The 14602-nt window shown below is 53.0% G+C and overlaps 1 protein-coding gene across 1 annotated transcript in view; it reads left to right on the forward strand.

Annotated features, from left to right (window-relative positions):
- LOC138566225 (nucleolar and coiled-body phosphoprotein 1-like) overlaps nucleotides 1-14277 on the forward strand; it is a 39005-nt gene extending 24728 nt beyond the window's left edge. Inside the window, exon 2 of the mRNA XM_069643290.1 lies at nucleotides 1-14277. This exon is cut by the window's left edge and continues 16757 nt beyond it. Coding sequence (XP_069499391.1) covers nucleotides 4713-6881 — 2169 coding nt within the window. The 5' untranslated portion in view covers nucleotides 1-4712 and the 3' untranslated portion in view covers nucleotides 6882-14277.
- Nucleotides 14278-14602: the final 325 nt, after the last annotated feature.

Genomic DNA, 14602 nt, shown 5'->3' on the forward strand with positions numbered 1-14602 from the left:
CGTCTACCAAGGCCAGGGTTTCCCTTGTGCCCCCTGTGCTATTTTGGTTCTGTCCTTAGAGGGGTCCCATGCTATGTTAAAATCCCCTTTTAGGATAATTGGCATTGTAAGTGATATACAATTAGTTCTTCCACTGATTGAATGTCACTGTTAATGCTGTTGCTTTGTTTGTGTTCTGTTTCTTCTGGCTGAGGTCAGGTTCTCACCTCCTGGCCCTCACACACTCCTGGGCTCTTACTCTATGCCCAGGGGAACAAGCAACTCATTGGGCTCACTAAAGGGATTGCAGCGTCTTTGGGCTAGCTTGTCATTACTCTGTCTACCTGGTGTGAAGACTAAACTGCGTGCTAGTGTTGGAAGGGCGTGGCTAGCAGCAGAGTGATGAAGACGTGAGTCTCCGAGCTCTCGCAACCGCCGACAAACATCCTGTAAAATAGCCTGCTATTCTTGTAAACCCTGAGGGGAAAACCATCCCTCTGGAGCGACAAATGAGTGGGGAACATTTGGGCGAAAAACAGAATCAAAAATCAGACCGGCCAGAAATATACAAGCTGCGGAAGAAATCAGCGTGTATTCGAGGCCAAGAAGAAATCGGCACGGGCGACGGCATCAACTTCCACTTCCCCGCCGGACGCCAAGGGGAAGAAGCTGGATGCCATGAGACGAGGGGTCATCTCGTCGGCAGCGACGACCATCAAGGCAGCCAACGCCCTCGCGATCAGGGAGCTGTGGTTCAAGATCGCTCCCATCCTGGACTTCCTCCCAGATGACAAGAGGGCAGAAGCCCTTGAAATCCTGCAGGAGGGTGCAGGTGGCATCGGACCACGCCATCACGGTGGCCACAGACATCGCTGACACCGGCTTTCGCCAGATGGGCAACAGCGTTTGCCATCACTGGTGCGGTTGGCTCAGGGCCACTGATTTCCGTCAGGACGTGCAGACCAGGATACTGGACATGCCTTTCGACGGGAACAACCTGTCGGTAAGGCAGTGGACGAGTCGCTGCAGGCCATCAAGGTGGACTCCGAGACGGCACGGGCCCTGGGTTCTCTCCATCAGCGACGGCAGTCCTTTCGGACCTCCGGTGGCAAGTCTCGAGGTGCCTCCAAAGGATTCGGCGGCAATGCCTCGTCGTACCGCCAGGCAGCCCACTCCTCGTCGCAGGAAGCCTACAGATGCCGCAACAAGACAGGAGGACCGTCGTCGTCGCCAAGGAGGCAAAGGTGGCAAGGCCTCGGCGAAACAAGACTGAACCGGCCGTGATGCCGGGCCCCCACCCGAGCACCCCGGTGAGAGGCCGGCTGGCGAAATTCATCAGCGTGTGGGAGTCCATCTCCACCGACCGTTGGGTGCTGGCCAACAGGCACTCCCTGGAGTTCCAAAGAAAGTGTCCCCGTTTCCCACCTGTGGCCAGGAAGGAAAACCATGTGCCACAGCTGCTTCTGGAGGTACGAGTAATGCTGAGAAAGGGCGCAATAGAACTCTTCCCAAAGAGGCTCCGGGGCTCCGGAGTATACTCGCGGTACTTCCTTGTCTGAAAGAAGACCGGCGGCTGGCGGCCCTTCCTAGACCTGCGCCGCCTCAACAAATACATCAAGTCCCAGAAGTTCTGGATGGTCATCCTTCAGCACGTGCTGGGACAATTGGAGGAAGGCGACTTCCTGTCATCGCTGGACTTGGAGGATGCTTACTTCCACATCCCCATACGTAAAGGACATCGAAAGTTCTTAAGTGCGGCACTACCAGTTCAAGGCCCTGCCCTTCGGGTTGAAGTCGGCGCCAAGGGTCTTCACTAAGTGCCTGACCGGTGGCGGCGCGGCTGCAGGGGATCCACGTATACCTCTATCTGGACGATTGGCTCATCCGAGCAAAGTCAAGAGAACTCGATCACACAGCGAAGACCGTCCGCCTGCTCACAGAACTGGGATTCTCGATCAACTTTGCAAAGTCCCACTTGGTACCGTCGCAAGACGCCCTGTTCCTGGGAGCCAGACTCGACACAGTGGCACGGTTGGCTTCACCGTCGGAGGAGAGGACGAAAGCCATCATGGGCAAGGTACAACGACTGTTGACCATGGAAGTGGCCAGGGTGAGGTCCATCAAGTCCCTGTTCGGCATGATGTCGTTGTGCATCTACCACGTGCGTCTGTGCAAGTTGCGGATGCGGCCACTGCAGGAGTTCCTCGACGCCCGTTGGATGCAAGCGGCGGGCAGCTTCGAAGACAGGATCTCCCTCAATGAGACTTTCCTCCAAGCGATCCGGTGGTGGGGCAACTGCGCGCATCTAGCAGCGGGCATGAACTTCTAGACCCCGGCACATCAGGAAACTGTGACGACGGACGCCTCCCTATAAGGATGGGGAGCGCACACCAGAGATGCCTTTGGCTCCCGGAGGAGAGGTCACTATACATCACCATCCTGGAGCTCCGAGCCGTGTTCTGGGCCCTCAGGTCGTTCCTTCCGTCCCCCAAGGGCAAAGTGGTAAGGGTCTTCACCGACAACACCACCATGATGTTCTACATCAGGAAGCAGGGGGGCACCAGATCCCCGACCCTATCCAAGGAAGCGCAGGATCTGTGGCACTGGACCGTTGCCCAAGGGATGTTCCTGGTACCCTTCCATCTGGCAGGAATAAAGAACACCATCGCCGACTCACTCAGCAGGGAGCTGCGCTCGTGCCACGAGTGGGAGCTTCGGCAGGATCAAGTGGATCTCCTATTCCGACGATGGTCCCCAGATCGATCTATTTGCGAAGGCGACGAACACCAAGTGCCAGATGTTCGCCAGCAGGTTTCCCCGGCCGGGGAGCATGGGCGATGCCTTCTCATTTCCCTGGGACGGCCTGTTCCTGTATGCGTTCCCACCATTGCCGTTGCTGCTGCGATTCATCAGTCAATTCAGACGGTCCTGGTGCAGGATGACCCTCGTCGCACCGGCGTGGCCGATGCAGATTTGGTTCCCGGACCTTCTGGACATGTCAGCGTCCCCCCCCCCAGTCAAACTGCCGACGGATGCGGATCTTCTCGCCAGGGAAGGATGCGCCATTCGACATCACGACCCAGTATCGCTGAACCTGCAGGCCTGTCTCCTGCAGCACTAGAGTTCTGAGGGTACGATATCCCGGCGGACTGCAAGGAGGTGCTTGCAAAGGCCACGGCGTCCTCGACTCTTACGTGCTATGGACATAAATGGAAGAGGTTCTCTGTCTGGTGCCGTGCACAGAAGATCAACCCTCTGCGGATTATGGCCCCTCAAGTGCTGCCGTACTTGCTGTCGCTGGCCAAGGCAGGGCTGGCTCGTGCCTCCATCAAAATCCATCTAGCGGCGATCTCCCGCTACACCAGAACTCTGGGGTTGTCGTCGCTGTGGTCTCATCGCCTGGTGAAGGAGTTCATGAAAGGACTGTTCCGCTTGTTCCGGCCGGTGAAGGCTCTGACCCCGGTGTGGAAATTCAACGTGGTGCTGACCAGGCTCATGGGTCTGCCGTTCGAGCCTTTGCATTCGGCACCGTTGAAGTTCCTATCGTGGAAGACAGCGTTTCTTGTGGCCATCACCTCCGTACGACGAGTGGGAGAGATCCAGGCCCTCTCCTGTAAACCTCCATATCTGACATTCCACGAGACTAGGGTAGTGCTGAGGACGCACCCCTCCTTCATGCCCAAGGTGCCGTCGGACTTCCATCTCAACGAGCCCTTGGTGTTACCTGTTTTATTCCCGTCGCCTTCGTCGCCGGCTGAGAGGACTTTGCACTCGCTGGATCTGTCTAGAGCGCTGAAGTTCTACGTGGACCGCACGAAGAGTCTTTGGAAGACGTCACAGCTGTTTGTGAACTTTGGCCCTGTGAACCAAGGGAAGGCCCTCTCGAAGGCTTCCATTTCCAGATGGCTCTCTGGCTGCATCATGCACTGTCACCAGTTGGCAACCCGACCGTTGCGCGGCCGTCCGAGAGCCCATTCAACCAGAGCGATCGCTGCTACCACGGCTTTCCCGTCTGGTGTGCCCCTGCTGTACATCTGCAGGGCTGCTACGTGGAGGTCGAGGCACACCTTCACGAGAATCTACTGCGTCGACCGGGATTGCGCAACCTGTTCGCTTGAAGGTGAGCCTGGTGAAGAGGTAAGAGATGCTTAATGTTGAGTTGTTGAAATGCTTAATGTTGAGCCTTGCCACCTCCCGTGGTTGTGCATGTGTGTACTGCTATGTATTCTTGTATTCATGAGCATGTGAAACCATGGCAGACCCCATGCTGGAGAAGGAACAAGTTACTTCTCCAGCATGGGGTCTGGCATGGATTCACATGCTCATGAATATTCCCTGTCGTCAGGCTGGGAATCCTCGGTAAAGAAAAAACCAGTATCAGTTTCGTTTCTGATATGTCTTTCGTAGTAATAACTAATCACTGATCTCTGTGTCATACTGACCACAGCCAATGACTGCCCTCTCCCTAAGCCCCGCCTCTGGCAGCCATCCTCAGATTTTTACCGCACGTTCTTGTGTTGGGAGTCCTCGTGCATAGCTCTCGAGCTTTTTAGCTACTTTTTCGCGCTTTTTCAAGAGACTTGTCTCATTTTTTCCGGTTCGAGCCTCAAGCTCCACCGTTTCATTCTTCCGTTAACGGGGATCCGTTTCGGAACTTCTACGCCCCTCAAGGGTGAAGACTTCATCGAATCTACTTCTTGGAACATTCCAGAAGACTTGTGGCCTACTTGGACATGGCCCAGGACAAGGGTTCTTTGCCCGGATCGAAGCTGTTTCGGAACTGCCCTGGATGCGGGTTGCAAAATGTCTTTAAAGAAGACGAACATTCGAGGTGCCTCTACTGCCTCCACAGGGATAAGACGCATGTAGAGAAGGACTGTGAGTTCTGTAAGAACATGTCGGAGCGGACCATGAAAGACCGTCGATCCCGCCTTGCCAGCTGGTTGGAGAAGGCTGGAGAGAAGAAGAAAGGGTCCGAGCGGGCTTCTAAGTCCTGTGCGGGCGCCCCGGCGACGGGGGCCCAACACCAGGCCAAGCACCGCAAGTCCGCGGGCTCCGGGAGCGCTGAAAGGTCGGGCTCTTTGGTCGCCAAGCAGGGCGCTTCCTCCCCGGTACCGTCAACCACGAGTCAGCGCTCTGGTTCGGGGAAGAGAAAGTCTGATGCTCCGGGTAAGCTTCGGGAGAAGCCCCGTCCGAGCTCGGATGAGGGGGTTCGAGGCGTTGACCGTCCCCCCAAGGAGAAGGCCCCAGTCGCGCCTAGGGCGGTCAAGGCCCCAACCCACCAAGCTAAGGCCTCTATCGAGGCGATTGCGGCGACTCTGGCCGTGCCGGCAGAGACCCCGCCGACGGAGGCCACCTCCGGAACTAGAGTTTCCCTGCCGTCAAGGAGGGAATCCTTTTTTCAACCCGTTGTCAAGACCCCCGTGACAAAAAAGGGGGGGGGCACGGTGGACATCTCGAGCTCGGAATCAGCCTCGGAGGAGGAACTGACTGAGGTCGTGAAAAACCTCGAAGCTCGCTTCGAGAAGGTTCGATCCCGTGAGGAGGATCCCCTGGACGTAATCGAGGAGGATGAGGACGACGAGGATGAACAGCCCTCCCGTCCAGTGCAGCCGGAACCCGAGCCTCAGGATAGCTCGGCGGCCATCTTGTTGGCGATCCAGTCCCTATGCTCTGAGATCAGAACGAGATTACCACGGCCCAGGCCGGAGGAACCCCAACCTGGCCCGTCGGAAAGCCCTCCGAACAAGCGACGACGGATCCATCCCTCTCCTCCCGTCGCTCCCGCAAGACCTACGGTCCCCTCCTCATCCTCTCCCAAACCGGGTGACGACGATATGGTAGGCACGACGACGGGCTCTGATGACGACGGTGCAGACGACGGAACGGACCTTCCATCTCCCGCCCCACGGGCCTCCCCGCCCGACGAAATTGGCTCGTTCCATGCCATGATATCCAGGGCGTCGGAGTTGTTCCAACTCTGCCCAGAAGAACGCAAAAAGGAAGGTTTCCTTTACCAGCGTAGGGAGGCCAAGAGAAAATCAGTCATCGCGGTGCCCCTGATCGACATCTGGGAGGAAGGCCTATCAGTGCTGAAGAACCCCTTCACAGCACCGGCCAAACGGGACCGATACGAGAAAAAGTATCGGGTCCCCGACACGGCTCCCCTGTGTCTCAGGGCCCAGCCAACGCCAGACTCTGTTGTCTCGACGGCGGCTAAGAAGAAGGACGCAGGCTCAGGAGCCTCGACAGCAAATTCCCCACCGGACGGCGAGGGAAAGAAATTAGACGCCATGGGACGACGGATTATCTCGTCGGCGGCGACGACAATCAAGGCGGCCAACGCCCTTGCTATCGTCGCCCGTTACGACAGAGAACTATGGTTTAAGCTGGCCCCCATTTTGGACTTCCTGCCGGACGACAAGAGGGCCGAGGCCCTGGAAATACTTCAAGAAGGCGAGGTGGCGTCTGACCATGCCATAACGGTGGCGACAGACATCGCCGATACCGGTTTTCGCCAGCTGGGCAACGGGGTTTGCCTGCGACAACGAGGTTGGCTCCGAGCAACTGATTTCCGTCAAGACGTCCAGACGAGAGTTTTGGACATGCCGTTCGACGGCAACAACTTGTTCGGCAAGGCTGTGGACGAATCGCTCCAGGCCATAAAGACTGACACGGAGACGGCCCGAGCTCTAGGAACCCTCCAGCAGCGATGGCCCTTTCGGAGCGCCGGAGGCAGACAAGGGGGTTCCAAGGGATCCAGCGGCGGTTCATCGTCCTACCGCCAGGCGGCTCGCTCCTCGTCTCAAGAAGCATACAGGGGTCGCGGCAAGCAGGGAGGGTCCCGCCGCCGTCAGCAGGGAGGCCAGGGCGGTAAGGCCACCACCTCCAAGCAAGATTGAACCGGCGGTGGTGTCGGGCCCCCACCGAAACACCCCGGTGGGAGGCCGGCTGACGAAGTTCGTCGGCGTGTGGGAGACCATCTCCACCGACCGTTGGGTGTTGGATACCCTGGCAAGAGGACACTCTATCGAATTCCTGAGGAAGTGCCCCCATTTTCCACCTGTGGCCAGGAAGGAGAATCATGTTCAACAACTCCTGTTGGAAGTACGAGCGATGCTCAGAAAAGGCACCATCGAGCTCATCCCCAAGAGACTCCGGGGCTCCGGAGTGTACTCAAGGTACTTCCTCGTCAGAAAGAAGACCGGCAGCTGGCGCCCCATCCTGGACCTTCGTCGTTTGAACAAATACATCAGGTCACAAAAGTTCAGGATGGTCACTCTACAACACGTGTTGGGACAGCTGGAGGAAGGCGACTTTCTATCGTCGCTGGACCTGGAGGATGCGTACTTCCACGTTCCCATCCTAAAAAGTCACCGGAAGTTTCTCAGGTTCGTCGTCCAGGGACGCCACTACCAATTCAAAGCTCTGCCGTTCGGATTGAAGTCGGCGCCCAGGGTCTTTACCATGTGCCTGGCGCCGGTGGCTGCACGGCTGCGTCTGCAGGGGATTCACGTCTACCCCTACCTGGACGACTGGCTCATCCGCGCAAAGACAAGGGAACTCGCCGTCGGACACACTGCGAGCACCGTCCGGCTACTCACAGAACTGGGATTCGCCATAAATTACCCGAAGTCTCACCTGATTCCGTCGCAGGTGGCCCTGTTTCTGGGAGCGAAGCTCGATACAGTGAGGCGCCTGGCGGCACCGTCGGAGGAACGGACGAAGACCATTCTGGGCAAGGTGCAACGCCTGTTAGCCACGGACGTGGCCAGGGTGAGGTCCATCAAGTCTCTCCTAGGGATGATGTCCTCTTGCATCTATCTCGTGTGCCTTTGCAGACTACGGATGCGCCCGCTTCAAGAATTCCTCGACGCCCGTTGGATGCAGGCGATGGGCACCTTCGAAGACAGGATCCCTCTCAGCGAAGCGTTCCGGCGGGCGATTCAATGGTGGGGCTCTCGAGCTCACCTCACGGCGGGCACGGACTTCCAGACGCCGTCGTACCAGGTGACGGTGACTACGGACGCCTCACTGGAAGGCTGGTGCGCCCACACAGGAGATCTCCACGCAAGAGGCCTCTGGCTTCCGGAGGAGAAGTCTCTGCACATCAACATCCTGGAGCTTCGAGCCGTGTTCTGGGCTCTCAGATCGTTCCTCCCGTCCCTCAAAGGCAAGGTGGTGAGGATCTTCACGGACAACACCACGATGATGTTTTACATACGGAAGCAGGGAGGCACCAGATCCCCAGCCCTTTCCATGGAAGCACAGGATCTGTGGCACTGGGCGGTCGCCCAGGGGATGTTCCTGGTTCCCTTCCACCTGGTGGGAGAAAGCAACACCATCGCCGACTCGCTCAGCAGGGAGCTGCGCGCGTGTCACGAGTGGGAACTGCGCCAGGATCAGGTGGACCGACTCTTCCGACGATGGGGCAAACCCCAGATCGACCTGTTCGCAACAGCGACGAACTCAAAGTGTCAGAGGTTCGCCAGCAGGTTCCCCCAGCCGAGAAGCATGGGCGATGCGTTCTCGTTCCCCTGGGACGGATTATACCTGTACGCGTTCCCTCCGTTTCCATTGCTGCTTTGACTAAACAACCAGCTCAAGAGGTCCCGGTGCAGGATGATCCTCGTCGCACCGGCGTGGCCGAGGCAGATCTGGTTCCCGGACCTTCTGGACTTGTCAACGTCCCCGTCCATCAAGCTACCGGCAGACCCGGATCTTCTCTCCAGAGAAGGAGGCGCCATCCTACACCACGACCCGGCGTCTCTGAACTTGCAGGCCTGGCTCCTGCGGCACTAGAGTTTGGGGGGTACGATATCCCGGCTGACTGCAGAGAGGTTCTTGCAAAAGCCAGGGCGTCCTCAACTCTCAAGTGTTATGGACATAAGTGGAAGAGGTTCTCTGTCTGGTGCCGGGCACAGAAGATCAACCCTCTACGGATTACGGCCCCTCAAGTGCTGCCGTACCTGCTGTCGTTGGCCAAGGCGGGATTGGCCCACGCCTCCATCAAAATACACCTGGCTGCCATCTCAAGATATACCAGGACGACGGGACGGGCGTCCCTATGGTCGCATCGTCTTGTAAAGGAATTTATGAAAGGACTTTTCAGATCGTTCCCGCCGGTGAAGGCGCCTGCCCCGGCTTGGGAGCTTAATGTAGTGCTGGCTAGGCTCATGGGTGCCCCATTTGAACCTATGCATTCGGCACCGCTGAAGTTCCTGTCGTGGAAAACTGCTTTTCTCGTGGTCGTCACCTCTGCACGACGAGTGGGAGAGATCCAGGCCCTATCCTGCAAGCCTCCATACTTAACTTTTCACGACACGAGGGTGGTGCTGCGGACGCACCCCTCCTTCATGCCCAAGGTGCCGTCGGACTTCCACCTCAATGAGCCCTTGGTGTTGCCAGTGTTCTTCCCGTCGCCTTTGTCGCCGGCTGAGAGGACTTTGCACTCGCTGGATGTAGCTAGAGCGCTGAAGTTCTATGTGGACCGCACTAAGAGTTTTCGGAAGACGTCACAACTGTTTGTGAACTTTGGGACTGTGAATCAAGGGAAGGCTCTCTCGAAGACTTCCATTTCCAGATGGCTCTCCGGCTGCATCATGCACTGTCACCGGTTGGCAAACCGACAGCTGCCCGGCCGTCCGAGAGCCCATTCGACCAGAGCGATCGCTGCTACCACGGCGTTCCTGTCTGTTGTGCCCCTGCTAGACCTCTGCAGGGCTGCTATGTGGAGGTCTACCCACACCTTCACGAAATTCTACTGCATTGACAGGGATTTCAGAGAGGAGTACAGAGTCGGCCAAGCAGTGCTACGCAACCTGGTTGCTTGAAGGTGAGGAGGTAAGAGTAATTCCTTCTGTTGAGCCTTGCCACCTCCCATGGGCGTGTATGTATGTACTGCTATTTTATTTATTTCCATTTTTAAAGCGCTCACACAGGCCACGGGCATCGAGGCGCTGTTACAGGAATTGTTTTTTTTTTGGTTGCATAATTGTTTTTCTTTTTTGTCTTAGTTGCGTATTTATAACGCGCTTAAACACCCAGAGGTTTCTAAGCGCGGACCCGGGAATCGAACCTGTGTTGCTTCGTGTCGTCTTGCTTCCAAGGCGCGCACGTTGCCGCTGAGCTATCCTCCCGGGCTATGTTTTCTTTATTCATGTGCATGTGAATGCATGCTAGACCCCATGCTGGAGAAGGAACGAGTTACTTACCTGTAACTGTGGTTCTCCAGCATGGGTCTGGCATGGAATCACATGTGAACCCTCCTGCCCCTCTGGGGCTCTTCTTGGTCATACTGCCACTTTACGTGCTACCAAATCTGAGGATGGCTGCCAGAGGAGGGGCTTAGGGAGAGGGCAGTCATTGGCTGGTGGCAGTATGACCCATAGCTCAAAAATTACAATTGAATAGTAAGACACCAGATCACTATTGAGTGCCCTTCTTTGCTTTTTAATAGGATTACACTAAGATCCTTCCCACGCCTGGCGTAATACTAGAAATTCGTGCCAGTGGAAATAATTATCCACAGGTAAGCTGTGGCCTCACAGTATTGGATTTATTCCTTTGTTTAAATGATACACGCTCGAACACACTCCCCTGACGAGTTTTTCCCTTTCCCCTGCAGCACCTATTCCACCCCGTGCAGCACTTCGTCCTGATGAAGGCCGTACATATGTTGGGACATAATTGGTCCACCTAAACGGCCGAAACACCTTGGTGTAGACGCACCCCGAACAACAGTGCATTGTCACTGTCCACTACCAATTGTCAATTCACAAACCCCTTTTTTTGTCTGTTGTTGCTTACTTTGTCTAATTGTGTTGTTTTATACTGAAGTATATGAATCACCATAACAAACTATGTATTTTGATTGAGTTTGTATTACTTACACGACTGTTGTGTCAAACTATGTGACCCCATGTGTTTGTAAATATATCCTATAAGCCTGTACGGTTGGTTTCATTAAACCGTGTGATGTTATGTTGTTTGGAGAACTGTTCACTCTATGTTGATTTTTACAACTGCATAGATAAACAAACTATCATTTTCTCCAAACAACAAAAAAAGTGAGTTTCTTTCTTTTTCTCCTTTAATGCAGAGGGTAATAAGGGGTGAAACAGTGTGTTTTCATTAGAGCACTCTTCTTTGTACCTATTCAATTGTAATTTTTGTCTTAAAGTAACCCTCCTGGGTAGAATAGGTCCATAACCAGGAGCCCATTTTTTGAATCTGACCCATAGCTCAGACATTGGTTTATAGGAGAAAGACAGTTTATAAACAAAAGTGAAACTTTTTTTTCTTATACCGAGGATTCCCAGCCCGACGACAGGGAATATTCATGAGCATGTGATTCCGTGCCAGACCCATGCTAGAGAACAACAGTTACAGGTAAGTAACTTGTTCCTTACCCTACTTCCCCCTTGCTTTCCACACCCTCTACCTAACTCTCTTTCCGGTTACCCTACCTCCCTGTGCCTATCCAATCCAACAGACCCTAACCCTCTATCCCTGAGGGGTTACTGTGTCCTGTGTACTACTATAGTGCAGGTGCCATAACCCTATGGGGATGCACAAGTTTGTGCTGCCCCTGCGTAACAGACAGAGGACCTGTGACACCTGGAGACACGGCTTTGTAATGCTAGTGTGTAAAATTTGAGCCAGGATAACATGGCGTCGATGCGCAGCCATTTTGAACACTCATCTACCATTGCTGCCTACATTGCCCACAATGGTGGCAAGGATCAAGTTCAAGACCCTCTGCATTGTCCACAAGTCTTTCTGGGGACTGGGACCGCACTACTTACAACTCTCTCTTCCTAAACATGTCCCTTCTCGAGCTCTCCGCTCATCCACCTCCAACTCTCTGAGGGTCAGTCGCTTTTCAAAGCAGAAAGTTGGGGGCAGATCTCTTTCTTCGGCTGGGGCCTCCCTCTGGAACAGCCTCCCTGCCTCTCTCAAACTTGAGCAGGAACTACCTCTGGTCCCAGAAGCAACTCAAGACCTTCCTCTTTGCTTCTGCTTTCTCTCTTCCTCTCCCCTGCTGATGACCCGTCTGGTCCACGCACTGGTCACCCTCTGAAGTTGGGCCCAGGTCCCTGCCTGTCCAGTTGCACCTTGCACTGCCTTTTGGCTGCCCCAGCACTTGGGGTCTGTATCTGTAACCCTACATCCCCTTCGCTCTGCACTTATGGGCCACCCGTTGGCTGCACTTTTGATTACCTGCACTGAGCCACCCGCTGGCTGCACCTTTGATTACATCCCCTTCCCTGCACTTGCGTGATCTAAATGACAAGGCCTAGTAAGATCGTTGTTTCGTCCTCCCTCTGTTTCCCCATCCTTGTCTTCTCTGGCCTAGAAACACTTGTGTATAGGCACGTTATAAATTCCATATCATACATTAAAATACAAGCCTACCTGAAACAACACAACATCCTCAGCCCTCACCAGTCAGGCTTCAGACCTGTCCATGGCACAGAATACTTCCTCCTTGACCTGAAAAACCAACTCGACGATATCCACGACACTGGCAACCTAGCCCTCCTCCTTCTCGATCCATCGGCAGCGTTTGACCTGGTCAATCACCAAACACTCTGCCACCACCTCACTTTAGCTGCCAACATTTCAACCAAGTCCACCAAATGGATTGCCTAATTTCTTGCAGGCACACAGTGTCTATGCTGGAAGCACTGCTGCCCATCCAACTCAAGTTCCCTGCGGGGTCCCTCAAGGCTCATACCAACTATGCCGATGATACCCAAATCCTCATTCCCCTCTCAGGGATTTATGACCAAGACTACAGCTACATCAACAGAATGTATGACACTATCCAAGCATGGTTGGCCACCAGGTTGGCCTGGTGCATAAAATTGTCTCAGGCACCAATGAAAAAGTGACCCACAGTTGAAAATGGCAATTCATTCCTTTTGTAACATACTGGTTGAATTGTACACAAGTGGGAGTTTTTTGATACAATGTTATGCAAATTGTGAAATTTAGGAATATGTATTCAGGAACAATGGTCAAAACTACTAGCCGCATAAAATATAAATTTTTTTATACAATTATGACTTTCCTGGACATTAGTCCGGAAAATCTGAATTCTGAAAGCTCAATTCTGTGGTCTTTAGTCACGTGGGGAGAAGAAGTCGGAAGAGCATGATGGTCACACCTACGCACAAAGGCAGAGTGTGCCTTCACTCCCCTGAATTCTTCAGTAGCAAGGAACATTTCCAAGGACGAGTTCAACGCCCTAATTTACAGCAGACCACTGAGGTGATGATGGATGATCATGTTAATTGTTGGGAAGCTGTGGTTAAGACTAGCTTATCTGCACCTGGACACTCAGCCTGAGAGCTGCTAACATAGGTTGGGAGGGTACTGACAGAGGTTGGAAAGTTACTGATGATAAAGGACCGCATGATCAAGGGTCCTATAGTTGTGAAGCCAATTAGACGTCGTATATTTAGTGACATTTATAGTGACATTTTAGGGAAGGGCTTAGTTGCCCCACCTGATGTTAAGAAGCCTATCACTTTATTTCACTGCCCAAACGAGTATGGATAGTATACCTAGATGATTCGTTTAGACCCTATCGCATTCACCCGTAGGTATTTAAGTTTTCCCACGTAGGATGACATGAGTGATACACAGGTTAACGTCATCAATGACGAATATTAACTATAAAGGTGTCATTTTTTTAATGAAACGCTTTGAGATAGTGATGAGAGACATCTGCTGATGTCCGTTATCATTCCTGTTTTAGATAATTGATATTAAAACACTTATCCTTTTGCCAACTACCTACCTGAGTTGTTTCGATTATTGCTGTTTGAATACAATTCTGCATCCGCATCTATCTCAAGGGTATTGCTATCTCATCTTAGAGGGCTGGAAGGTCCAGTTCACTCTGATGACATGTACATTGTAATTTTTAATTTCACATTACTATTATAAATATATGTACCTTGATGCACCATTTGCTGTATAGGGGCATTATAAATACCCAATAAATTATTGATTAATATGTTCATGCTGTCATACGTTACATTTTGGTGGCTATTGTATGCATCCCAATCTTTCAGCCTTAATTTTTTATCTCTTTACACTTAGAGAGAAGTCATCCTCATTGGAGCATTCCGCGTTGGCTTGTGTGGATGACCTGAATTTCGCACCAACCTCCTGAGTGCCATTGTTTCGAAGTTGTCCAAAAATAAATGTTCTTGCTGGTTTTTGCAATTTATTTTCTGTTAATACATACTTCATTGTAAAGAATAAAATGATCAGCATAAAACTTGATTGCTTCTCTACTACTTTGCTTCTTTGTGTTAACATTGATCAAATCAGCGTAACTTCAAATGGCCTTCAACTATACAGAATGTGGGCCAATAAAGCAAATGGGGGCTTATACATCTATGCTTGCTGACAGGAGCAACAGAGTGGGATGGAACATCACATACTATCCAGTAGGAACTATTTGGCTGTGCCTTGAAACTTCATCCTGGAGAACTCCTTGGTAGTGCTAAAGAACATATAATTCATAAACTATACAGTATATATAATTTGCATCCGTTTTATGACATTTTTGACTGGGGTGTATGAGGTGTTGATGATATGTGTGCAG

Source organism: Ambystoma mexicanum, chromosome 1p (genome assembly GCF_040938575.1).
Source record: "Ambystoma mexicanum isolate Mex_15411 chromosome 1p, UKY_AmexF1_1, whole genome shotgun sequence".
Lineage (NCBI taxonomy): Eukaryota > Metazoa > Chordata > Amphibia > Caudata > Ambystomatidae > Ambystoma > Ambystoma mexicanum.